The 24,961-nt window shown below is 34.0% G+C and overlaps 1 protein-coding gene across 1 annotated transcript; it reads left to right on the top strand.

Moving 5' to 3' along the window:
- Positions 1-890: 890 nt before the first annotated feature.
- Positions 891-24,781, top strand: LOC101222457 (DExH-box ATP-dependent RNA helicase DExH14). The gene is made up of 49 exons (XM_011651850.2): positions 891-1,158; positions 1,676-1,734; positions 1,816-1,981; positions 2,285-2,732; positions 2,827-2,892; positions 3,201-3,305; positions 3,404-3,706; positions 4,399-4,515; positions 4,603-4,662; positions 5,121-5,192; positions 5,280-5,396; positions 5,483-5,644; positions 5,861-5,926; positions 6,039-6,191; positions 6,283-6,366; positions 7,790-7,864; positions 7,959-8,090; positions 8,164-8,229; positions 9,888-9,953; positions 10,037-10,159; positions 10,780-10,929; positions 11,854-12,066; positions 12,300-12,455; positions 12,533-12,757; positions 12,847-12,948; positions 13,042-13,122; positions 13,241-13,321; positions 14,157-14,357; positions 14,454-14,570; positions 14,675-14,797; positions 15,217-15,306; positions 15,419-15,544; positions 15,876-15,938; positions 16,712-16,800; positions 17,375-17,465; positions 18,143-18,292; positions 18,486-18,677; positions 18,797-18,862; positions 19,074-19,229; positions 19,311-19,454; positions 19,932-19,999; positions 20,100-20,265; positions 20,360-20,422; positions 20,930-21,025; positions 21,143-21,310; positions 22,231-22,401; positions 23,250-23,399; positions 23,584-23,715; positions 24,182-24,781. The coding sequence occupies exons 1-49, from the start codon at positions 1,052-1,054 to the stop codon at positions 24,257-24,259; spliced, it is 6,255 nt and encodes a 2,084-aa protein (XP_011650152.1). The 5' UTR covers positions 891-1,051; the 3' UTR covers positions 24,260-24,781.
- The last annotated feature ends 180 nt before the right edge of the window (positions 24,782-24,961 follow it).

Genomic DNA, 24,961 nt, shown 5'->3' with positions numbered 1-24,961 from the left:
AAATTTAATATCAATCGAGCGTATATTTTAAAATAAAACAATTTTTTTTAAATGATAATATACACTAAATTAGAGTCTTCAATAACTGAATCCTTACTGTATAAAAGAAACAAACAAGTTGCCAATAAAATTTCGTAAGAAATTATTCAAATAAGGAATAAAGAAAATTTATAAAACAAAATCCACTTGTAATTAAACCGACGTAGGAGCATCACCTCGTTCTATCCATCTCTCAAATACCAATACTCGAGTGGACCAAGATTTTTCTTTATATTAAAAAGAAAAAACAACAAAATCCAACCCAATTCATAAACAATATTATGAAACGCACAAATTCCGTACTACTAAAAAGAAACACCATAAAAGCATACACAAAATAATTATTTTGAAACTTATAGTATATCACACAAATTTAAAACTAATAAAAATTGGAAACACATGTTCTAAACTTATACAGTACCACAAAATTTAAAGGAACTAAACAGCTAAAATATGCTAATTGATACTTGATACTCGATACTCATTTATGCACGATGAGTCAAGTCAAACCATAAAGGTTGTTATCACAAATCAACATGTCGTTTGTTTGATATTAAATATCAGTAGGCCGTCCAAACTCCAGCCCATAAAAATATGAAATTGCAACTGATTACATTTTTAAGAATAATGATTACTGATATAATAACGTTTTAAAAAAATTACAAATATAACAAGACTATTGTGATAGACCAATATTTACAACATGGTCTATCGGTGATAGACTTATATCATTTATAGAATTTGATAAATTTTGTTATATTTATAAATTAAAATTTTTTTTTTTTGCTATATCCTTAATTATTAAAAAAATGGCTAAATTTGAAACTTTTCCTACAAATATGAGTTAGAAAATTGACGACGTGTAGTCCAGTGGAGGTCGACAAGTCGGGCGAGTCATTGAAGTGATCTTACGTCTACCCGCCATTGGAGAGAGCTAGTGCCGTCGCATTGTCTGCCTCCTCTACTTGCATCTCTATCTTCGATCCATTCTCTGGATATGAAGTATTGAAAAATGTTGTTTCAGATTCCCCGATTGACCAGCTCCCTCAGGGAGCCATTCGATGTCGACCAGGCGTATCTCCATCGCAAGCTTCTTCTTCAGAACCACAAACCGACCCAGTACAATCTCTCCCAAATCAATTGTTCATGATTATCGTATTTCCTCTGTTTGTAGGAATTCGTGGTTAGGAGTGTCAGAGTCTTAGCTATATTAGGATTGAATTAGTTTGTTTTTTTTTTTTTTTTTTTTTTTTTGTATAGGGAAACGAACACTAAAGTGGATTGAGCTAATGAATACATAGCTGCTTAAATTATAATATACTCTGTTCATTCCATCGATCTGGGAACTTCCCATTTCGATTTCTATGCTTCTATTTGTTTCTCTATGTGAATTCAGCTTCAGGAGTGCCAGAGTTTGAGCTGTTTTATTGCATTGAGTGAAACTATGAGTATAACAAGGAAAATGGTCCTGGTCCCTGTAGCGGATTGAGCTAATGAATGGATGATTTGTGAATACATACCTGCTTAAATTCTAATATGTTTTTGTTTTTTTCACGCTACAATCTGTGTGCTCAATTGAGCTAGTTCTTCATGCTGAACTTAATGAAACTGTTTATTCTTTCTCATCTCAATTTAGCTCCGTACCTCCGGGCGAGTCAGAGCTAGCGCGGAAGATAGTTTATCAATGGGACGAAGGTACAGATTATTGTTATTAGCATATTTGTGTAAATTTGTCTTCTCATGACGTTCTCAATCTGATGGAAATTGGTGGAACAGCATCCTTTGAAATTCGACAAGCCTATAAGCAGTTCATTGCGGGAGTTGTTGGGTTGGTGGACAGAGAAGTACCATCCGAGGAGCTTGGTGAGGTAGCACTGACTATTTATTGCCTTTTTGGCGAGAAAAAAGAAGAAAATGATCTCGACTGTGCTGCTAAAAACATGTGAGATTATGGATGCCAATATCTAATTTTTGTTTCTTGAAGAGAAAATCTGAAAGCACAAGTGCTACTTTATGGTTTATTAAATTTTTTATTGTTTTCATTTCAAAATTATGCATAAAAGAAATAATGTTTCTTGGATTAGAACTTGGTATAGTACCTTTTCACGTTGGGAAGTTGCAATTACCATCAAAGAGTGCAAATACCACAGCCCAACGTAGCCATTAGATGTAAAAGCTAAAGAGTGTAACTGTGAGTGGAGCATGTTTTTGAGATATTGACTTCTACTATGATTTTGAAACGCAGGGAAGAATTGCAAAAGATTATTGGCAATACAATTTCAGATGCTAGGCTGCAGAAAGTTATTTCTCTAGCTCAGAAACTATTTATTTTGCAGCCAAGGGACCATGCAACTGCATTGATGGCAGAGAAGCATGTTAACAAGGGTGACTCCAATGTAGAGTTTGGTGCTGATCTAGCTTTTAGAGAACCTAATAGGTTTCTGGTGGACGTGTCTCTGGAAAATTCAGATTTACTGGACATGGGTAGTACTGCACCTACATTTTATGACAGAGAACATGTGCATGACGATTCCATAAACTTTGATCTCCCTAATGAAAAAGGAAAGTTAAATTTGAGTTGGTTGAGGGATGCATGTGGCGAGATAACAAAAAAAAGTACCTCACAACTTTCTCTTGATGAACTTGCAATGGCCATTTGCCGAGTCCTTCATTCAGAAAAACCTGGCGAGGAGGTAGCCAAATAAATGTATATGTACTGAATATCATTACCTTAAAGCTTGCTTATTTTGTAACAAAATAACTCCCTCTCTCTCTTCCATTCTGAAGATAGCTGGAGATCTGTTGGATCTTGTTGGTGATGGAGCATTTGAGTTTGTTCAAGATCTTATTTCAGTAAGAACATGCACTCCAAACTTTTTGAAAACCCTTGCTATGTTTAGAACGTTCAGATTTTCTTCCCCTAATCTTTACTTGCTCTTCTTTCTTTCTTTCTTTCTTTTGGGTGTGGGTAGGATGAGGGTGGAGGGTGAAGTGAGAAATTTTCTAATTGAAGGTTGAATGTGCAATAATTATTAACAGTTTCAATTTTTAATTGCTTACAACAAATTTTTTCCTAAAATAAATTTCTAAATGAGAAAAAAAATCTTGATCAAAGTCACAAGGTTGATGTTTTGACCTTTTCTTTCCTGTTGTACTTGTAGCACCGAAGGGAACTTGTTGATGATATTCATCACGGATTAACAATAATAAAAACTGAGAAAACAAATTCAAGCTCACAATCACGAATGCCTAGCTATGGAACTCAGGTATGATCTGGATCATGGTGAGTAAAAATGGTTTTAATCAGAACATGGACTGACAGGTGGATAAATCTCTCATCAAGCACTTTATTATGAAATTTAAGGTTACCGTTCAAACAGAATCAGAGAGACAAATTGATAAGCTTCGACGTAAGGAGGAAAAGAAAAATAAACGAGGAATTGAATATGGTTCTGAAAGTGATTTCTCTGCTATAAGCTTTTCTTCTCTAGTTCAAGCAAGTCAAAGGAAAAGTCCATTTGACGATCTTATTGGATCTGGTGAGGGCACTAACTCCCTTACAGTTAGTGCCCTTCCTCAAGGAACACAAAGGAAGCATTTTAAGGGATATGAGGAGGTAATTATCCCTGCAATCCCAGCAGCGCAAATGAAACCTGGAGAAAAGCTGGTAAGTCTTTTTATTATTATTTTATTTGTTATCTTTATCTCTGAATGTCTTGTTTAGTCAAGACATTACAAGACATATGTATAGGGTCATTTTTCTGTAGTTATGGGCTTAGGAACCATACCAAGCATATTATTGCTAAAATGCAATTGTCAGGTTTTCAGAGTTCAGTTTACAAAGTTAATTGTAATCTTTCTATGAATACCTTAGGAATTGAGTCCTATAATCACTAATTTTTAAACCTTTCATGTTTCTGTCTTCTTGAATTCTAGATATAATGTTCTCAGGGTGCAGTGATTTCTCTCATTTATAACATCGTAATACCATTTTTTCCAAGATTAACTTTCCAGATATTTTTCTTAAAGAAATGGTACTGAGTAATTCTAGACAAGATTTATCAAACTTTTTAAGAACTGGGAAATTGAAGTTTCTATATTATAATTTTCCGTTCTTTAGAGATTATTCTATATTATGATCTGTTGAGATATGTATATACCAAAGACATTTAAAAAATGAGATTTAAAAATTGAGTTTTTTTTTGCAGCCATAAAATATGTACCACTAGACTATTTATATACTCATGTTTCTTTTAGTTTTACTCATTCAACCTCATTTTAAGTTTTTGACTCTGTGTGTATTTTAAATTTTTTTCACATCTTATAGTGCACATATATTTTCTTTTCATTTGCTATCAGATTGAAATAAAGGAGTTGGATGATTTTGCTCAAGCTGCCTTTCGCGGATTCAAATACTTAAATCGTATCCAGAGTCGCATTTTTGATACTGTTTATAACACCAATGAGAATATACTAGTGAGTTATTTCCTTTCTATTTTTGGAAAACATAAACTATACGGATTATCTTTCTTGTTGTGGTTGTATGATTATTTCTTTTTGTAGGTCTGCGCTCCAACAGGGGCTGGGAAAACCAATATAGCCATGATCTCCATTCTCCACGAGGTTTGTACTTTGATGGTTGTACCAAAAAAGTTTTGCTCCTTTGTTTGGATATAATATTTTGGTCATTAATTGATTTACGAGGAATAACTACTGTAGGCCTGTAGCACAGGCCTCTCCGACATGGATGCCTTTATCGAGGTGATAGGAGTTGGAGAGTTGCATCTACCGTTATATTCTCATTTTTGTGTTATATGATGTATGCTTATAAATTATTATTATTGTTACTTGCTCAGATAGCTAATTGAACTGGTATACAGCTATTTTGAACAATTTTATGCTGATGGTGGTTAAAATGATATTTTTCATGCTTTGGGTTACATTAATCCGTTCAGGTTGTGTACATTTCCAACCAAAATTTAGAGAATTATATGACTAACATTGTGGCCCTGCTATGGACAGGAAGATATTTCTTAAACTCATGTGCATCGAATGAATTACGGTTTTGTTTTGAGTTCCAGATTTCACAGCACTTCAAGGATGGATATTTGCATAAAGATGAATTTAAGATAGTTTATGTTGCTCCTATGAAGGTAAATAGCTTTCAATTCGGTTTTTAATTTTCTGGTGAGAGTGTTGGCATGACAGCTTCTTTTTTTGGCTGGTGTTGTACATCCTAGGCGTTGGCTGCAGAGGTCACATCTACTTTTAGCCATCGTTTATCACCTTTGAATGTTACTGTAAGAGAACTAACTGGAGACATGCAACTTTCGAAGAATGAACTTGAAGAAACTCAGGTTGCTTTACTACATTAGTCATCTTTAATTTTCTTCTCATTTGTTAGAAGCAACTAAGGTTGTTTCTGCTTTTCAATTGACACCAGATGATAGTGACAACACCTGAGAAATGGGATGTCATTACTCGCAAAAGCAGTGACATGTCACTGTCGATGTTAGTCAAACTCTTAATTATTGATGAGGTACATCTTCTAAATGATGACCGAGGGCCGGTAATTGAGGCACTAGTTGCACGAACTCTTCGTCAGGTAATTTATTGTAATACAAGTTTATATTGTGTTTTATTTGCTCGAAGTGTTAATGGACATGCTTTTTTCTATTCTCCCGAATCATTGAAATGAACACAAGTTAAGATACCATCTTACTACAAGCTGTCGCGACAAGTTTCCATTTATCTTAATGTTTCTGAAAATTCAAGGAATATATGGCGTTTTCCTGACTGTTAATTTTCTGAATGTTGACAGGTGGAGTCAACACAAACAATGATACGTATTGTTGGCCTTTCAGCCACTCTCCCTAATTACTTAGAGGTTTTCCTTCCCTATGTTCTGAAAGATTCTTTTGTGTGATTATTTTTTACTAGGCCATCTTGAACCTCATTATTTTTTCTTAGCTGATTGTAGTCACTCTATCTAAATCTAGGTTGCACAGTTTCTTAGAGTGAATCCAGGAACAGGGCTTTTCTTCTTTGATTCTAGCTACCGTCCTGTGCCCCTTGCACAACAATATATTGGTATCAGTGAGCATAACTTTGCAGCTCGCAATGAATTGTTAAATGAAATATGCTACAAGAAGGTATTTACTTATATTTGAGATCTATACCAGATTCTTCCTTGGAAAAGAATTCCATTGATTTAACATTTCAGTTCAACACATTTGGTGTAAGATTGTTGATGCATTAAAGCATGGGCATCAAGCAATGGTGTTTGTTCATTCTCGAAAGGACACAGCAAAGACAGCAGAGAAACTGGTATACTGTTTCCATTCTGTCCATTTGTTGTATGAATCAATTTGGCTTCCTGTGATTGCTGATGCATTGTAATTAACCTGCAACTTGTTTCTTTAATCTTCTTGCTTTCTTCAATTTATTTAACAAAGGATTGATTTGAATCATTCTTATAGAATAATTGTGGTATTTTTATGCTCTTATAGAATAATAAATTTAGGTTCCACTCTATAGAAACAAACGTAAATTGGCTTAATTTCCAAGGGGGAGCTAGTGAGTATTTGTCTAATGAAATATTTCTGAAGTCGTGGATGCAAGAAATTATTCAAAATACTTCTTAGAAAGTTATAATTGTGGTGGTAATTTTAGTTGTCAGTTTGAGAGGCAAGGAGATACGATCCTGATTAATGGATTTAAGTTGGGAATGGGTAGAGTTAATCTTACTCATTTACAATGTGCAGAGTTGATTTTCTACTTTTCGATAAGGAAGATTCTGTTATCACTCTTAACGATAGTTATTCACATGCAAGGAAATTTCCAGTCTCAAGATTAACAGAGCTAGCATTGATTATTTTGAGGAGACATCTTGGGATGAGATAATTATTTAAGCTGCTCGGTGATGTATCTTCCTCTATGGATGAGAATATTCTATTGGGCCTTTAACATCCTTTGTTTTCTTGATATTTGACAGGAAACAAAACACTATATATTCATTTAGAGAAAAAAGAAGAAGAGAAGAACACTGCCCAAAGGCCTTAGGGATGAGGTCCCTAAGCCTAAAAATCGTAGGGTTAACAACAAAAGACCACCAATCTAAATGATCATATTAAGCTGCATATTACAAAAAGAATTGTGTATTCTCCACGAAGAAGCTGTAAATTGTACAATTTCATAAAAAAAATCACTAGAGTAGGACTTATCCGAAAACAAATTCCTTTTCCTTTCTTTCCAAAGTGATAACATGAGGGCTCTGCCCGCATTGATTCACAAAATTCTAGCCTTGTCCTTAAACCACAATCCTGATAACAAATAAACCAGCACATGGTTGGAGGAATAAGATGTTAATATTTCAGTGGACTCAAAGAAACAAAGAAACAAAGCCGGCATTTTTTAATTCTTTGATTATTATTGAAGTAAGTTTTGTAATTTGTTGTGCTTAAGTCCAATCAGATATAATCATCGGTTGTCTTCTTGCCTGAGTATATTTAGGATTTTCAATTTTATTTTTCAAATTGACAATCTAATTAGATTTTCCTATTTCTTGAATGATATTTTGCCATTTTTCCATTGTTTTTCTCTTTTTCATAGTTGGGTTCTAACGGATAAAAGTTTAATCTCATCAAGTTTCATGCCATATAATCGAATAATTAGTATGCTACTATGAACTTATCATTCATGCTTCCTTCTCTTTCTTATTCATTTAGTATATTATTTTTGCATTATATAGGTCGAAATTGGTCGAAAGTACGATGATCTTGAACTATTTAAGAATGATGCGCACCCGCAATTTGGTATTATCAAGGTAACTATGTGCAATATGTTCATTTTTCTCTTATGATCCTGGCCTACTGTTTTTCCAATATTTCTTTTGGCCTTTTATTTAAAATGCATTTCAGAAAGAAGTCATCAAATCCAGGAATAAAGATCTAGTAGAACTTTTTAATTTTGGAGTTGGCGTGCATCATGCTGGAATGCTACGCTCTGATAGAGGTTTAACTGAAAGGCTCTTTTCTGATGGATTGTTGAAGGTTGAGCTCATACACTTCTGGTTAATGCCTAGTACCTCGTATTATAGACTGATCGAATGATTATTTGCTTTAGGTTCTTGTTTGTACAGCCACCTTAGCATGGGGTGTAAATCTACCTGCTCATACAGTTGTTATAAAGGTAAAAGTGTTGTTCAAATTTTGATGTAGTATTGTTTCTGATTCCTAACAATTTGGATGCTTGTGCGTGAGTTTTAGGTCTTATCATGGTACTTGGATCTTTATCTCAATTGGAATGCTTTTATCTTTTCATTGTAATTCGGCTTCGTTCGTCTTTTTTCTCTCTCCTTATTTTATTATTCCACCTTCCACTGGTTACTGTATTGTAGCTTTGAACATGAGTCTCTTTTCATCGTATCAATAAAAACATTTGTTTCCTTTTAAAATAAGTGGTGAAGTATTTAGACCTTGTAGTTTTAGCTTTATCTGTCATTGAAAGTTTGAATAGGGAATTGGAAGGAGTAGAAGAGGGCATAAGGAATTGATTCAAGCCACGGTGACCAATTAGAATTTAATATCCTATTGAGTTTTCTTGGCACCAAAATGTAGGAGAGTTAGACAGTTGTTCCATGAAAATAGTTCAGGTGCATGTAAGTTGGTCCAAACACTTACATATATTAACCGAATATAATATAGTCAAGCAGTTGCCCTGTTACAAGGAAGTTACAACTTTCTAGTTGGTTATGTGTTTCTCTTTGTGCTTTGTTTTCTGTCTTCCGAGGGTTAAGTTGTCTTGTGTTGTGTTAGTTTGTAAGTGTTGACTGTGGAGAGAAAGTATACCTCTCGAATTTCTTTTGAGCAGATACGTTGAAATTCCAACAGTGTTATCTATTCCAAAATAAATCATACCTGTTAGCAGGTTGTTAAAAACATACAATTCACGATAGGTATGAGAACTTATGTAAAACGATTTAACTCGTAGTTATGGGTGACATATTTCATGTATCGCACAGTTCAAGTTTCTAATTGTGCTACATTGGAACATTCCGTTTTTTACTTTAATTTTAATTTCTAAAAACCATTTTCAAGTTGCACCTGGAGAAGATGGGTTTTTTTTTGCTGGAAGTACCGTGCTCTCCTTCTCTTCGAGTTTTTAGCGAACTGGACAGGAGAAGAAGGTGGAATCCTGCACGCCGGACTGGAGTTCTCCTAATCTCCATCTCTTCAAGTTGTGCACCGAACTGGATAGTGGAGAATAAGTCTGATTTTTGGACTTGATAGAAGAAAGATGTGAGAATGAGATAGAAACTGGGATGGGATGATGTGCAGGACTGAATGGGCTTTTTCATTTTCCTTTCTTTTAATATGTAAATATAAACTCTTCAAGTTCACCTTTTAAAATATAAAAACAATTGACTTCATTACTTTTTAAAGATGGAGTGAGGACAGACCATTAATTTTTTTCTGTTCAGAAGCCTTTTCATTTTGATTCTTTTTGACTTTTGAAGTTGGTTTTTGTTTTTATTTTGAATTAATTTAGTGCATGACCATTTATTTCTCTATTTTAAAGTTTCATATTTATACTTATAGTTATATGTTATCTACCAAATTAAAACTTACGATACATGATACACTAACATTAAATTCTGATACATGTTCTACGATTTAAAAACCTTGCCTCAGTATACTAATTATTTAATAAGTTGGTGATCTAGATTTGTTTTCGTTGCTTGCCATGGTATTGTTATTTGTTGCAATAATGTTGTCAGTGAGCTTCGGTGCAAATTTTTAGTTCATAATTAATTTTTAGTTCATAATTAATTTTCTACCAACGTATAGGGCACCCAATTGTATGATCCAAAAGCTGGTGGATGGCGAGATTTGGGTATGCTTGATGTCATGCAGGTCAGAGTCACTTATGCCATTCATATTTAGATGTCCTAAGCGATCTTATTTTTTCATATTATACTTTTCTTTTTACCCCTCAGATTTTTGGACGAGCTGGGAGACCTCAGTTCGACAAAAGTGGCGAAGGCATCATAATTACATCGCACGATAAGCTTGCCCATTATTTGCGATTGCTAACAAGTCAGCTCCCCATAGAGAGTCAGGTCCGTATGTTCAATACTTTCAGTTTTGGAGATTCTGAAGTATGTTTTTTTAGCAAATAAGTTAACATGGACTTATTTTTAGTTGATTTAGTTTTGTTTCTCTTGGGGTTTAGAGAGAGAGAGAGAGAGAGAGAGAGAGAGCACTGTCATACTACGCTGTGTGTATATATATATATATAAGAGAAATCAAACAATTTACTTGATAAAATGAAATTACAAAAGGGAGACCTATCCAATGGATTAAAAAATGGAACTTGATTTTTGAACTCCTTTGTCATTTTTCATACTTTTACTATAAGAATTGTACTTTATTAGAAAAACTTCTGAGAATGAAATTTTGTTTAAAGAAAGTTTGTATTCATTCTCCATCTGCTTAGGCTGAAACCTGGACCAAAAGAAATGAACCATAAAAAGCTAGAAAGCTCGGTTTTCATGGACATAGGGGAGGGAAGTGGAGTATGGAGCGGGTATGAGAGTGCTTTGTTATCTTTGCCCAATTTAAATTATAACTTCATCCCCTCATTAAAATTTTCTTGAACTTATTTTTATCCACGGTTCCTTATTTTTAAGGTTTGATAATACCTACGTTTATGAAAATATTTAATTTTTTTATTCCGCAGTTTATTGGTTCTTTGAAAGATAATTTGAATGCGGAGGTTGCACTGGGTACTGTAACAAATGTGAAAGAAGCTTGTGCCTGGCTTGGATATACATATCTATTTATAAGGATGAGACTAAATCCTCTGGCATATGGCATTGGATGGGATGAGGTATGTTCTTAAGTTTTGTTGATGCAAACTAAGAGGTGAAAAATATTGTTATTTAGTCTTGTTTGATCCTTATATGTAAATGTATTTGTATATTTCGAATCTCTGTACATACTATTATTTGCTTGTAAATTGTAATATATGTTTGTTTGCGGTAGAAAATTTGATTGAAATTTGGACTAGGAAATGGGAACATAGTTTTCTCTTCAAGGAAAACTAACTTATTTATTTATTTATAATTATTTTATTTTTTAACGATCATAGCATTTTCAGTTATTCTTCAAAAGAGAAATTCTCCTTTGAACCAATGGAATCTGATGATGCAACAATTTTGGATTTTGTGGAATTTTGAAAGAAAGGCAAACCACATTATAGTTCAATTATTTTGTGGTAGGAAATTCCTAGGGAATGCAAAAATTTACGAATGTATGCAGGTTTTGTTAGGGAGAAAATGCCAAATTTTATATAAGAAAATAGTGGGACAAAGTATATGTTTTGGCTAAATTTCATTCTTCTTCCAGTGTTCTTTATTAAACAATTTTTCTAGTTATACACTTTTTGTTACTGACTGTAACTTGAGATGCATTATTGTAATACGAGAAAACCATTAATGTGAACATACAGTTATTTTTAAAAGTATTCTTGCTATTTGACATCTCGTTTTTTTTTTTTAACCCATCAATTCCAATGTTCACCCTAGGCAATTAGTGTTCATTGAGCTGTGCTAGCGAAAGAGTTTCGAGTAGGTCATATAATAAATTGATTTAAGGTTGTTTAAAAGAAAAGAAAAAAAGAGTTACAATATAATTATTCGGTATTTTGACAACTGCAACTCTTGATCAATACATCTCAGTTGTCCTATTTAATTTGCCAACTTGCTTCATCATATTTCTTAGCGCAGGGTTTCTTTTGGTTTGTATTTGGTAGGTCATGGCCGATCCATCTTTAAGTTCAAAACAAAGAGCTCTCATAACGGATGCTGCACGTGCACTTGACAAATCAAAGATGATGCGCTTTGATGAAAAAAGTGGCAACTTTTATTGTACAGAGCTTGGCCGCATTGCCAGCCACTTCTATATTCAGTATTCCAGTGTTGAAACATATAATGAGATGTTGAGACGTCATATGAATGACAGTGAGGTTGTTGACTGTGGCCTATTGCTTTTTTTACTTGATTTTTCCATTCACTTGTTCATCCATACTTTATTATTTACTGGTTTCTGTTGGTTTTTCTCTGTTATCTTTCCCTTATCTCTATTAATCACGGCGCTGATGCCTTGTTCTCCAAAAATGAAAGTTGCATTCTTCATCTTTCTTTTATATTCTGCTTAATATAAATATCTTTTGGGTTAACTGGTTTGTTGCATTTACAGATTATTGACATGGTTGCTCATTCTTCTGAGTTTGAAAATATTGTTGTTCGAGATGAGGAGCAGAGTGAGCTGGAGATGTCAATACGAACATCATGCCCCTTGGAAGTTAAAGGTGGCCCATCAAATAAACATGGAAAAATTTCCATCCTAATTCAGGTTGTTTTTCTGGAAGTTGTTTCTAGCTTCAACAAGGAGGATAATAATGAATTTCTAATATAGAGGTTATTTTGCAGTTGTACATTTCCAGAGGTTCCATTGACACCTTCTCTCTAGTCTCCGATGCTGCTTATATAAGTGCTAGCTTGGCTCGTATTATGCGAGCTCTATTTGAAATATGTTTGAGAAGGGGTTGGTGTGAAATGACTTTGTTCATGTTGGAATACTGCAAAGCTGTTGATCGTCGAATATGGCCACACCAGCATCCTCTAAGACAATTCGACAAGGATCTTTCTTCAGATGTTTGTCCAACTCTATTTTATTATTCCTTCAGACATGTTGTCTTCCTCTGTTGAAAGTTCTCATTCTATTTCCATTTTTTCCCTACCAGATATTGCGCAAGCTTGAGGAGCGAGAGGCTGACTTGGATCGTCTACAGGAGATGCAGGAAAAAGATATAGGAGCATTGATTCGTTATGCACCTGGTGGAAGAGTAGGTTTAATTATATCGATGTTCTACCCTTTGTATATATTTTCATTTTTTTGGTCAAATAACTGACTTATTTTTTCTTTTTGCTCATTGAAGTTGGTTAAGCAGTATTTAGGATATTTTCCACTAATCCAGTTGTCAGCAACTGTCAGTCCAATAACAAGAACCGTCCTAAAGGTAACCTTTTGTTGCGGTTCTTATATGTTACCATAAGTTGTCTCGAGATGTCACTCTGTGGTAACCGTAAGTGATCAAACTATTGGCTACAATCAGACATCTAAAATGTTGATTTTAGGTTGAGGTGCTCATAACAGCCGAGTTCATATGGAAAGATCGTTTTCATGGTGGTTCTCAACGCTGGTGGATACTAGTTGAGGTGAGAATTTGCAATTCATTTGTAATAGTGTCTAATTAAGTTTTCTTGTAGAATTCTCACTCTCACAACCTGTATTTTACTATAAAAGGATATTCAATGTGCTTCCAATAAAATTAAGGAAATGCAATCATGGAGAATTTTTATTTAATATTTTTCCATTTTCCTATTATCTCCAAAACTTATTTGTTCACATATGTGGTCTCTAGAGAACCAATATAATTTTTAAAGGGATCAAGAGGGACCCTGTTGACATGTAGTCCCTAGTGAATTTTAATGTTTCTCTCTAGGCGACGACGACTAGTACTTTTTCTAATTCTTCACCTGGTCCTATTTTGTTAGATTGGATCCCCTTCCTTTAGGGGCTTCTGTTTGTATGTTGTTTTTTGTACACAAGTGTATTCTTTCATTCTCCTAATAAAAGTTGGTTCTTGATTAGAAAAGCAAAAATAAAATAGCTATTCATTCACATATTAACATCTTGCATTTGGAATTGAAATAAATTTTATCCAATTTGTTTCTAGTTGTGCAATTGTATTTTTGAAATGAGGATGAAGAGGATTAGAAGAAATTCTGAAGAAACAGATCGGTTTGAATTGAAATGGTCTCATTCTTCTTCTTTTTTTAAATCTTATTGTTGATTCCCCCCTTGTGGAGTTTGAATCCTTTGGTTAATCATCTCTTTTCATTTATTCAACAAAAAGTTTCGTTTTTTGTTAGAAGAGAAACACTCTTGGTAACAGTTTATTTAGATGTTGTATATTATGCAACCGATCCATGTTTCTAATCAACTTGTCCTTAGCGTGTGAATTAACCATATGCACAATTGTTTGAATAGGACAACGAGAATGACCATATCTATCACTCTGAGCTTTTCACTCTAGCAAAGAAGAAGGCTAGAGAGCCTCAAAGGCTTTCATTCACAGTCCCAATATTTGAACCACATCCACCTCAATATTACATTCACGCTGTTTCTGACTCTTGGCTGCAAGCAGAAGCATTTTACACCATATCTTTTCAAAACTTAGCACTACCGGAGGTAATTATATGTTTTATCGATAGCAATTTTTTTTTGACATGATAATTTAATGCATTCCAAAGTTTTGGTACAGATGTTGAAGTTTTGTTTTTTCAGTCCCATACATCACACACTGAGCTCCTAGACTTGAAGCCTCTTCCAATAACTGCTCTTGGTAACAGAAGTTATGAATCCCTGTATAAATTTTCACATTTTAATCCAATACAAACACAGGTTTGTAACAACCATCAACTCTTAAATCAATTGAAATGCACACATCCTTATCGGTTTTGCCATATCTTGACTTCTTGTTTGATGCTTCTGGTTGGTTTGCACAGATTTTTCATGTGTTGTATCATTCCGATGATAACATTCTGTTGGGTGCTCCCACTGGGAGTGGAAAAACTATATCTGCTGAACTTGCTATGCTTCGTCTCTTCAATACTCAGCCTGATATGAAGGTAAAGGAAAAAAAAGGCAGAAAAGGGAAAAAGAAAACTCTCCATGAAAAAATCAATTATTGTGCACAGAAAACCCAAAGTACAAGATGTGATGGATGTCAACTTTTCTCGAGTGTTAAAATTTACCAAGTTGAGAATGATTGCATGTTGATGTTGCTAGATCAATTTCTTGAAATGTTTTCATAAAATGCTCACTATGTATCAATATTTTCTTTGATATTTTTAACAATGACAAGTGGGAGGTATAACTATGACTTTGAGTTCTCTATTTTTCGTTTGTTTTTCATTTTGGGGCTTTCAGCAATTCTTGGTTCCCTTTCTTTTAGGTATGGGTTTCCATTGGTTCCTTCAGTTTATGACGATTTATTTGGTTGGATCTCTTGTCGAACTTATATCATAACTTTGCTATTGCAATGCAGGTTGTCTACATAGCACCTCTGAAGGCCATTGTTCGTGAAAGAATGAATGACTGGAAAAATTGTCTTGTTTCTCGGCTCAGCAAAAAAATGGTTACATCTTGCATACTTCATTTTTCTTTTATTTTCTTTTGTTTGGTGAGTTGTTGTGCTGCTTCAAGGGCCACCTCTTTGATATCATGTTTCTCAATGATTTTGGTTTCAGGTTGAAATGACTGGAGACTATACCCCTGATCTGATGGCACTTTTGTCAGCAGATATTATTATATCAACCCCGGAAAAGTGGGATGGTATTAGTAGAAATTGGCACAGTCGAAGCTATGTTACAAAGGTGAATTGACACAATGGGCACTCTTTTTGGGAAAAAAAAACAAAAGTTTGGTTGTTTCTTTGGACGTCTATGGACACTTTTGTTTAACACTACAGGCTACAGCTAGTTCTTTCCATAGAAGTTCAATCCCTTAAACTCCACAGCTGGGCACAAAGAGAGAGAACCCATTGTTTCTCATACTCTCAGTTTTTATTACCCATTACCTTGAGGCATTAGTTAATGAAAATGGCTTTCTTCAAATTTTCCTAGTTGCGCAAGTACTAAATGGCAGATTTTTATTCACACTTTTCAATGTTGGAAGCACATTATTAACAAATGACATTTATAATAGGTTGGACTAATGATTCTGGATGAGATCCACTTATTGGGAGCAGATCGAGGTCCCATTCTTGAGGTATTTAATTATTAAGGCTAGCAACTTAGTACAGGATGGTATTGATGGAATTTTATCTGAACTTATTCATGTTCGATTTTTAAAAACTTATGTATAATGATATCTCATCAAACATATTAGAAGATATATATTAAACATAATGAATGATTCTGGTTTCTTATCCCAAAAAAAATTATGATAAATGGCTCCCAATTTTTTTTGTGAAAAAAGAAACATTTTCATTGATAAATGAATTCAGAGAGAAACCTCAAACACCTGTAGGTGATTACGATAAAGAGTGCTGATTATTGACTAAGAAAGATAAGCTATAATGAACGAAGATGTGCTTAATTTTACACAAGAAGAAAAAAGCAGTAGACAAAACTAACTCAATAAAATTTGTTGCACATGATTTTAAGAAATTATTGCTTCAAATATTTCCCAATTGAATATAACATTTGTTAATTGTTGCACATGATTTTAAGAAGTTGCTGTTTGGGCTCTTAATTTATGTTGTGCTTTGCCTTCTTTTGGTATGAGGGTCCCTTAATTTCAGTTTCATTGGATTGAATACACAACGTGCTTCTCATCATGGAGAAACATCAATGCTTAATGCAACCCACATTCTTACTATGACTTATCAATTAAATTTACTCACCAGATCCTGAAGTTCGATTTTAATTGAACTTTAAATTTTAACTTTCCTTTTAAAGGATTTAGGGCTTGATCTAGTATAGGATTCCCATTTATCTACATTACTCACTTTTTAAAGTCGTTAACTTTTGTGTTCACAGGTTATTGTTTCAAGGATGAGATATATATCATCACAGACTGAGCGAAAAGTTAGATTTGTAGGCCTTTCAACTGCTTTAGCGAATGCAAGGTATGCAAGCACGACTGAAGGATTTACCATTACTATACAATAGACGTTGCTATTTTTTCTTCTATTTTCAAATTTTGTACTTCTTGATTTTGTTATCTGTTCCAAATTTCTGTTGTTGACAAAAACGTCTGGCCATAATGAAGAACACACAAAATCACAGATGATGGATGCAGTAACTTAGCTGAGCTGTTAGAAGGAATGCCTCTTCACGGCCATTGCACTGCTGGCTTAATTGTATTCTTATATACCATTCCCCTTAGGACAGTACCGGAATCAAGACAGAATTGCATTTGTTGTTTTTAGAAAATAAACATAGTTCATTGTTAAAAATATGCAGTAGCTTAGGGATATTAATCATTGAATTTATTCCTAGTATCTTTAGTGTTAATACTTACCATCTGCAATTAATTTTCTTGCTCGGCACATCTACACATCTGTTTAAATGCATCTTATGACACAAGAATATGATCAAACTTTTCATGGTTTTATTGATCTTAAATTCTAAAATATGGTGTTTATTTGGAAATTTGGGATTTGATGATGGCCTATAACACTCATATTTTTCTTTTATTAGCGATTTGGGTGACTGGTTAGGTGTGGGAGAAAATGGACTTTTCAATTTCAAACCAAGTGTAAGACCAGTGCCTCTTGAAGTTCATATCCAGGCAAGTAAATATGGTGTCTTGAAAGGACTTGCCTTATTTCTTTTTGTCCAAGAACAAAGTTACTTCAGTAAAAAATATGTGATGGTGTTCATTTTTGTATTCACCCTCTATGGTTTAATCTTGGGTGAATTTAAGTGACAGTAAACCTGAAAATTCTTGCAAGACTGGGAAAATGAGTTCTTGATTAATTTAATTGCATCTATATGCTGTACCATTGCTTCTAAAGCTCTGCGCTTAGGAACCTACCTGGTAAACTTGGTTTCAATCAATTAGACGTGAATCAAGGGAGCAAAAATATTGACTGTTTCCTATCTGCTCTGATAATACATTGTCAGAAGGAACATAAAACTATTTAATTTGAACTACCTATTTCATTCACATATTTTTAGTGTTTGGTCTGTTTACTTTGAGTTTGATTTCTTTAGAAAAAATGTATAAAAAATAAATCCGTTGATGAACTAAATATCCAAAGAGCATAAAAGGACACTTCCCCAGCTAGAATTAAATATAGAACTTGAATACTCACTAATGTCTAATGAAATACATAAGAAACAATTAGCTCGTAGGGGATTCTATTTCTACTCACTAATGTCTAATGAAATATATAATAAATCCGTTGATGGTTATGCTTGCTAGTTGCTACCCCTGATAATGAACGTTTTGACATTTTTATCCAGGGATACCCTGGAAAGTTCTACTGTCCTAGAATGAACAGTATGAATAAACCAACGTATGCAGCCATCTGCACCCATTCACCAACCAAGCCAGTTCTTATATTTGTCTCATCTCGTCGTCAGACAAGACTCACAGCATTGGACCTTATTCAGGTGAGATCTTGATTACCGTTACTCTTTGCTTGGTAAATAGGGTTTTTTAGACTTTAAAAGCCACTGCAGCTTCAGCATTGCTTTCTATACAAGTTTCTTGATACATACTTCATACTCTGGTCTAAAATTGCTGCTGTCCTTTCAAGTTTGTGAATGACTGCCTTTTATCTGAATTTGTTTTTTATGGTTTAAGTTTGCAGCTTCAGATGAGCATCCAAGGCAATTTCTTAATATGCCCGAAGAAGAGCTTCAAATGATTCTTTGTCAAGTTATTGATCAAAATCTCAGGCACACCTTGCAGTTTGGTATCGGGCTACACCATGCAGGTCTAAATGATGGGGATAGGTCTATGGTTGAGGAACTGTTTGCAAACAACAAAATTCAGGCATTTCTGTTACCCAACTGATCTAACTATTCACTAGAAAAAGTTCAGCTTTAATAAAATAAAATAAACTATTCTATTTTTGTTTTACTAATTTAGCTTTTCTAACTATCTAATGGTAGGTATTGGTTTGTACTAGTACATTAGCTTGGGGTGTGAACCTTCCTGCACATCTAGTTATTATCAAGGTGATTTACTTTTCTTCAATTTGTTCAATTTAACTTTGATATATATTGTTTGTTTTACAATGAATTTCGTAAGTTTTTTAACGACATGGTGTAAAAAGTAGAATTCTCTCTCGCTCACCTTCCATGGTTAAGTTCATCTTAAGTTTCCTTTTTATTCTGTAATTTTTATTTTAACCTTGTTGATAACTATTGAGTAATTATATTTTAACAGGGAACAGAATATTATGATGGAAAATCAAAGAGATACGTTGACTTTCCAATCACAGATATTCTGCAAATGATGGGTCGTGCAGGTCGACCACAGTATGATCAACATGGAAAAGCAGTTATTCTTGTCCATGAACCCAGAAAGAGCTTTTATAAGAAGGTCAGCCTTTCTGATTATTTCATATACTTTTATTCAATAATCCTTCACTCTGACAGTTTTGGTTCTTATAATTACTTTCAGTTTTTGTACGAACCATTCCCTGTTGAGAGTAGTCTGAAGGAGCAGTTGCATGACCATATCAATGCTGAGATAGTTTCGGGCACCATTTGTCATAAAGAGGATGCAGTGCACTATCTTAGCTGGACCTATTTGTTTCGTAGGCTGGTAAATTTTCTTGCAAGCATGGTGCATTTCCTTGAGCAGTAAATGCTGGTGTTTGGTTGTTGAATACAATTTGAATTGAAATGTTTTCTGAGGAAATGAATTGATCCAGTAATGGTAAAAAACCTTGGTTCTTTTTTACTCCGTTTGGTTTGTAAGAGTATCTGAGTATGAACTGCTGGTTGGGGTTCCATTGATGCAGCTAGTCGTTTTTTAGCTCTTTGGGATGAAAGATTTGTAGAGGTTATTGAAGTCTTTAATGTTACCCACTTCATTAAAGATTGGCAGTGTTTGGATTATTGGAGTGGGTTCATGGGATTATGTTTCAATGTTTCACGATCCCATTTAACATAAAGAGCTGTGAGAATTAATTTTAAGCATTAGATTTTCAAGAAAATGCAAATGATCATAAAGGATGAAATCTTTTAAACTGTCGAAGATGTCGTCCTCTGGAGAAATTCTAACATCATTCTTGTACAGATGGTAAATCCTGCTTACTATGGGTTGGATAGCATGGAACCTGAAATTCTAAGTTCGTACTTGTCTAGGTAAAAACACTTTTTTGTTAGTTTTAGTGGAATTTCTTTCATATGGCATTCTAATTGTCTTAAGATGATGGTATATTTGGCGAGCATTTTCTTCTAACAGGTTAGTACAAAGCACATTTGAGGATCTTGAGGATAGTGGATGCATAAAGATGGAGGAAGACAGTGTGGAGCCAATGATGTTGGGTTCAATAGCATCTCAGTATTACCTCAGCTACATTACTTTATCAATGTTTGGCTCAAATATAGGTCCAGATACGTCACTTGAAGTGAGTCATTTCAATGGGTTATGGGTCCAGTGAGGATGTTTAGTTTGCAGTTTAACCTCTTTGAATAGTTTTTCACCATGTTTGTTGCCTGTAGGTATTTTTGCATATCCTTTCTGCTGCTTCTGAATATGATGAACTTCCTGTGCGGCATAATGAGGTAGTGGTCTTCTTACAAGTTCATTATTACTAACTTGCAGTCGTTAACTATTTTCAGATGAACCAATGAGCCAAATAATCATGACTTTTAAGCTGTCATAGAAGAATTTTTAGGACAAATTAATCGTTAGTTAAATCATTTCCTGAAATTTTGTCGTGGGTTACGTGTTAAGTCCAGTTTAATTCCTTCTATATTTGTCACTCTGACAAATTAGCAAAACCCTCCTTTTAAGTTATCATCAGTTCATGAGGTTCCTTTTCTTCTTTCTTCCCTCGTCTCCATTGTTGGCAAGATCCACTATCACAGATCTCTCTTATTCTAATGTAGCATTTCTTACTATTTAAATCTCTAGAAGGACCGCCAGCTTTCTGGAGTCTTGGTGGATAAGTTGAAATTTTATTTGTTATGTTTTCTTTCAAGTCATTTACTGTTAACTGATTGATGATAACGTATAAATATCATTCAGTTCAACTCTCATTTATTCTCTTTACTATCAAAATTATTAAGGAAAATTACAATGGTGCTCTATCCGAGAGGGTTCGATATAAGGTGGACAAAGATCGACTTGATGATCCACATGTGAAGGCAAATTTACTTTTACAGGTTTTTCTCTCTCTTTAAATATACCCTTTTCAAATGTATCCGTTTTCAAATCAATTTTTTCCATTGTGCTCATCTTAAATTTTGTCATGGTTTTCTCTATCTCTCAATGGAACTCAGGCACATTTTTCTCAGTTGGAATTGCCAATCAGTGACTACATTACTGACTTAAAGTCGGTGTTGGATCAGAGTATTCGCATCATTCAGGCTATGATTGATATATGTGCCAACAGTGGATGGTTATCAAGCTCAATTACATGCATGCGTCTATTACAAATGGTCATGCAGGTTATTCTCTTTATAGTTTATTTTCTAATTAATTAAACAAATTGGTACAGTTTAAAATAAATTATTATCAGGTTTGTATGTTTTTTGTCGGCTTTTTTTTTCCTGCTACATGGGTTCTCCTTTATCTATTTTGCTTGTGTGTTATAAGAAATTTGGTACAACAACGAATTAAATCTTCGACCTCAGAAGTCATGCCAACACCATTTAGTCAAACTCATGTTGACTATCATTCATACCTAATTAAAGTTGTTTTTTTTATCATAAAAAGGAATTATTGGTAATTAAGACGTGAATTGGGTGGAGCACTGCATTGTCCCACCAACCGGGCAGCCATTTTTAAAACTTTCATGCTTGAATAGAAGAAATACAGACTAATAAACAAACGTACGAGGAGAGATTTAAAAAGAGAACAGAAGGAACAAAAGGAAAAGTGTGTTTGCATGTGCGAGTCCACGTTTCAACACAATGATTTGGAACTTAGATGGTCAAGTATTTGTTCGTTTCTGCATGTTTTTCCTACGCCTTGGTAATGCTGCTCTCTGATTTGTTTCTCTTCGTGGTAGGAACTTTTAACTAACATACGACTGTGTTCCTTTATTCAATATGTTCGGAAATACAAATGTAATACAACTGACAAGAGAAGTGAAACTTCTAGATGACCGCTTCCATTTATTATTAGTGTTTTTTTCTCCAAGCTTGTTGTACTCAAGAATCCATTGCCTAAACTTCACATAATATTCTTCACGTTTCAAGTGCTGGGTATATAGTTGAATTGAGAAAGTATGCCATGTGACATTTTTACTCAATTTTCCATGTTTGGGATGTTCAAGGATGCCAGATAAGCATTCCTCTTGCTTGCAATGTTGGAAATGAACTGTCTTAAAATTTTCCGACTTACATGATATTTATGAAACTTCCAGGGCTTGTGGTTTGATGTTGATTCGGCATTGTGGATGATACCGTGCATGAATGATGACCTTGCAAGTTCACTTAAAAAATCAGGATATCTAACTCTGCAGCAACTGTTGGATCTTCCCAAGACAGCTTTGCAAAATTTGATTGGAAATTTTCCTGCTTCAAAATTAACTCAGGTCAGGAGTGTTCTGTGTGATCTTTTTACATGATTTTATATTCAAGGTATTAAATTTTTATTGACATGTCAAGAATTACATGTCCATGAGTTCTACATTTTTACTACATCATAAAAAATGGAAATTGTTAAAAGTCATAAAGTAAAGTAGACATTGAGTTACGTGGAAACCCAAGTACCGGAAGAAAAACCACAATTGACTTTCTTATTAATTTCTCATATTAACAAAAGATACAAGAGTGGAGAATACGCAAAAGAAAAGAAAATTAGGGTAAATCCTTCGTTGGGTTAAGCCCACTAATCCTCTCTCGCTCCCTCTCATTTTATTTTTGGGTTCTCTGTTATCTCATTGGATAATTATTTTATACTTTGAGTTTTTATAATATTAAAGAAGCTTGACTCCATTTAAAAAAAAACACACAATTTCGATCAAAAAGGAGGGGGAAGGGGGAGTGATAATATCTATATCAAATCAACAAGATAGACACCTCACCAATGTCATGTCATTTTCTGCTGGTTGAGTAAGTTGTAATGGTTTTGACCCAATGACCATTTAGAAACATTTTTCGAGAAGTAATACTTTCCTGCACCCATTCTTATGTATCCTCTTCACATAGAGAAATATTTTCTCCTTGCTGCATGGTTGCCTTGCATTGCATCAAATAAACATGCAAGGAAAAAGGCCGGATAGTAATTACATACGGAAAAGGTAGCTGTAATGTTGCAGCATAACAGTTAAGAATAGTTGGAAATTACTAAATTCCGGCTAATTTACCCGTCCCAATTAGTTAGCTGGCAACGAGTGACTAGTATTTATCTGATTTGGATGTTTGTTTACTGTTTCTACAGGATTTGCAGATTTTCCCCCGTGTCCAAATGAAGATAAAACTTCTAAGGAAGGACGATGACGCTGAAAAAGCTCCCTCTCTTAACATTAGATTGGAGAAGATAAGTTCGAGAAAAAACAGAACCAGGGCATATGCACCACGGTTTCCCAAGGTAAAATTCTGGGCTTCATTGGCGACTAACAAGTTGACGTAAATGAAAGGTGTCATTAGATTGAGCTTTCTAAGTGTGTAAATAAGTATTTATAAGTGAAAAAAAGTGTTTATAGATGCAAAAATAGTGTTGATAAACACATAGAAAGTTTCAAATAGACATTAAATTACACGTTCTTTTGCAGATAAAAGATGAAGCATGGTGGCTTGTACTTGGTAACACCTCTACGTCGGAACTGTATGCTTTAAAGAGAGTTTCTTTCTCTGATCGCTTGGTCACAACCATGCAGTTACCTCCAAAAAGAAATGATTTCCAGGTGAAAGTGCTCTTCAGAACTAAAATTCCTGCGTGCTTGACTCAATATTTTCCCTCTCATTCTTTTTGTGCCACGCTGATCGACTTTATATCCTGATATATGTTCAGGAGTAATTTTGAAAGGATTAAAATCGCTTTTGTAATATTTAAAATCACTTCAAAACATTTCTTTAATCACTTCAAATTAATTTTAAACTTTTAGATGTAATTCTCATACCATCAAAATTGGTTATAAATAGTTAAAAACATGTTTAAAAGTAACTTTGAAACTAAGCATTTTAAATCCAAACAAACAAACCCACTTGCTTTAGATTTGTATAATTGTCTGTGAATCGACTTTCATGGGTTCTTGATTGATTAACATTTTACATGATAGCTTTTCATTCCGTGGATGATAAATCTGTTCGTTGAATTAACTTCTAACATTCTGACATGCTTCTAATACTTTCGATGGTATGTTTTTCCAGGAAATGAAATTGATTTTGGTCTCGGATTGTTATCTTGGCTATGAGCAAGAATACTCCATTAAAGAACTGTTAAATTGAAGCAGTTGATCCAATTACAATCTGTTGAGTATTCAAATCTAAGTAAGTCCAATGACATGAACTTGAGAGAAGACTCATTAGATGTCACCACTGGACTCTTGGAGATGGAAATAGCTGTGGCTTGCAATACGAATCCAGACGAATTACCATACCATACATGCATTTCTAGGTGTCTAGAAATTGACCTTACAGTTCAGTCATATATATATCGAAATCAACTCAGGTTTAGATTTTATGTACAGGTGCTAAACTCTGTAAATCTAACCATTAGGCTTATGCCCTGTTCATCTGATGATCAAGTACAAGTTTAGTTACCACATGATCACATCTTTCGAAGTCTTATTTTAACATATGAAGTGTGTTTCTTATTTGAGTTATTTTCAAATATAGCAAAATGAGCTCAAAAACATTTTCAATAGATAGTCTATATATATAGTCTATATATTTTAAGTGATTTTATCATAATATTGTAGTCACTACCAAGACAGAATCCCAACTTTTGTATGAAAGTATTTTATTCTATGAGCTTCCTCAAATAATTTTTATGTTACAATATCAAATGCTTTATAACATGTTAATTTATAAATAAGTTTTTGAAACATGATCATATATCATGTTTAGGAAGAATAGAAAATTCAATTACCGTAACAAAATGAAGCTAAAGAAAATGTGAATGTTTGTAGGTGAAGGATGCGTCTAGAC

The sequence above is a fragment of the Cucumis sativus genome, chromosome 1 (assembly GCF_000004075.3).
Source record: "Cucumis sativus cultivar 9930 chromosome 1, Cucumber_9930_V3, whole genome shotgun sequence".
NCBI classification, from domain to species: Eukaryota; Viridiplantae; Streptophyta; class Magnoliopsida; order Cucurbitales; family Cucurbitaceae; genus Cucumis; species Cucumis sativus.
Note: the sequence above shows the minus strand (reverse complement) of the source record. Positions and strands in the feature narration are given on the sequence as shown.

Coding starts and splice junctions, on each gene's coding strand:
- LOC101222457 (XM_011651850.2), top strand. CDS start 1,052: ATGTTGTTTCAGATTCCCCGATTGACCAGCTCCCTCAGGGAGCCATTC. Junction 19,455..19,931: donor CCTATTTGTTTCGTAGGCTG/GTAAATTTTCTT, acceptor ATTCTTGTACAG/ATGGTAAATCCTGCTTACTA. Junction 22,402..23,249: donor CTGCTTCAAAATTAACTCAG/GTCAGGAGTGTT, acceptor CTGTTTCTACAG/GATTTGCAGATTTTCCCCCG.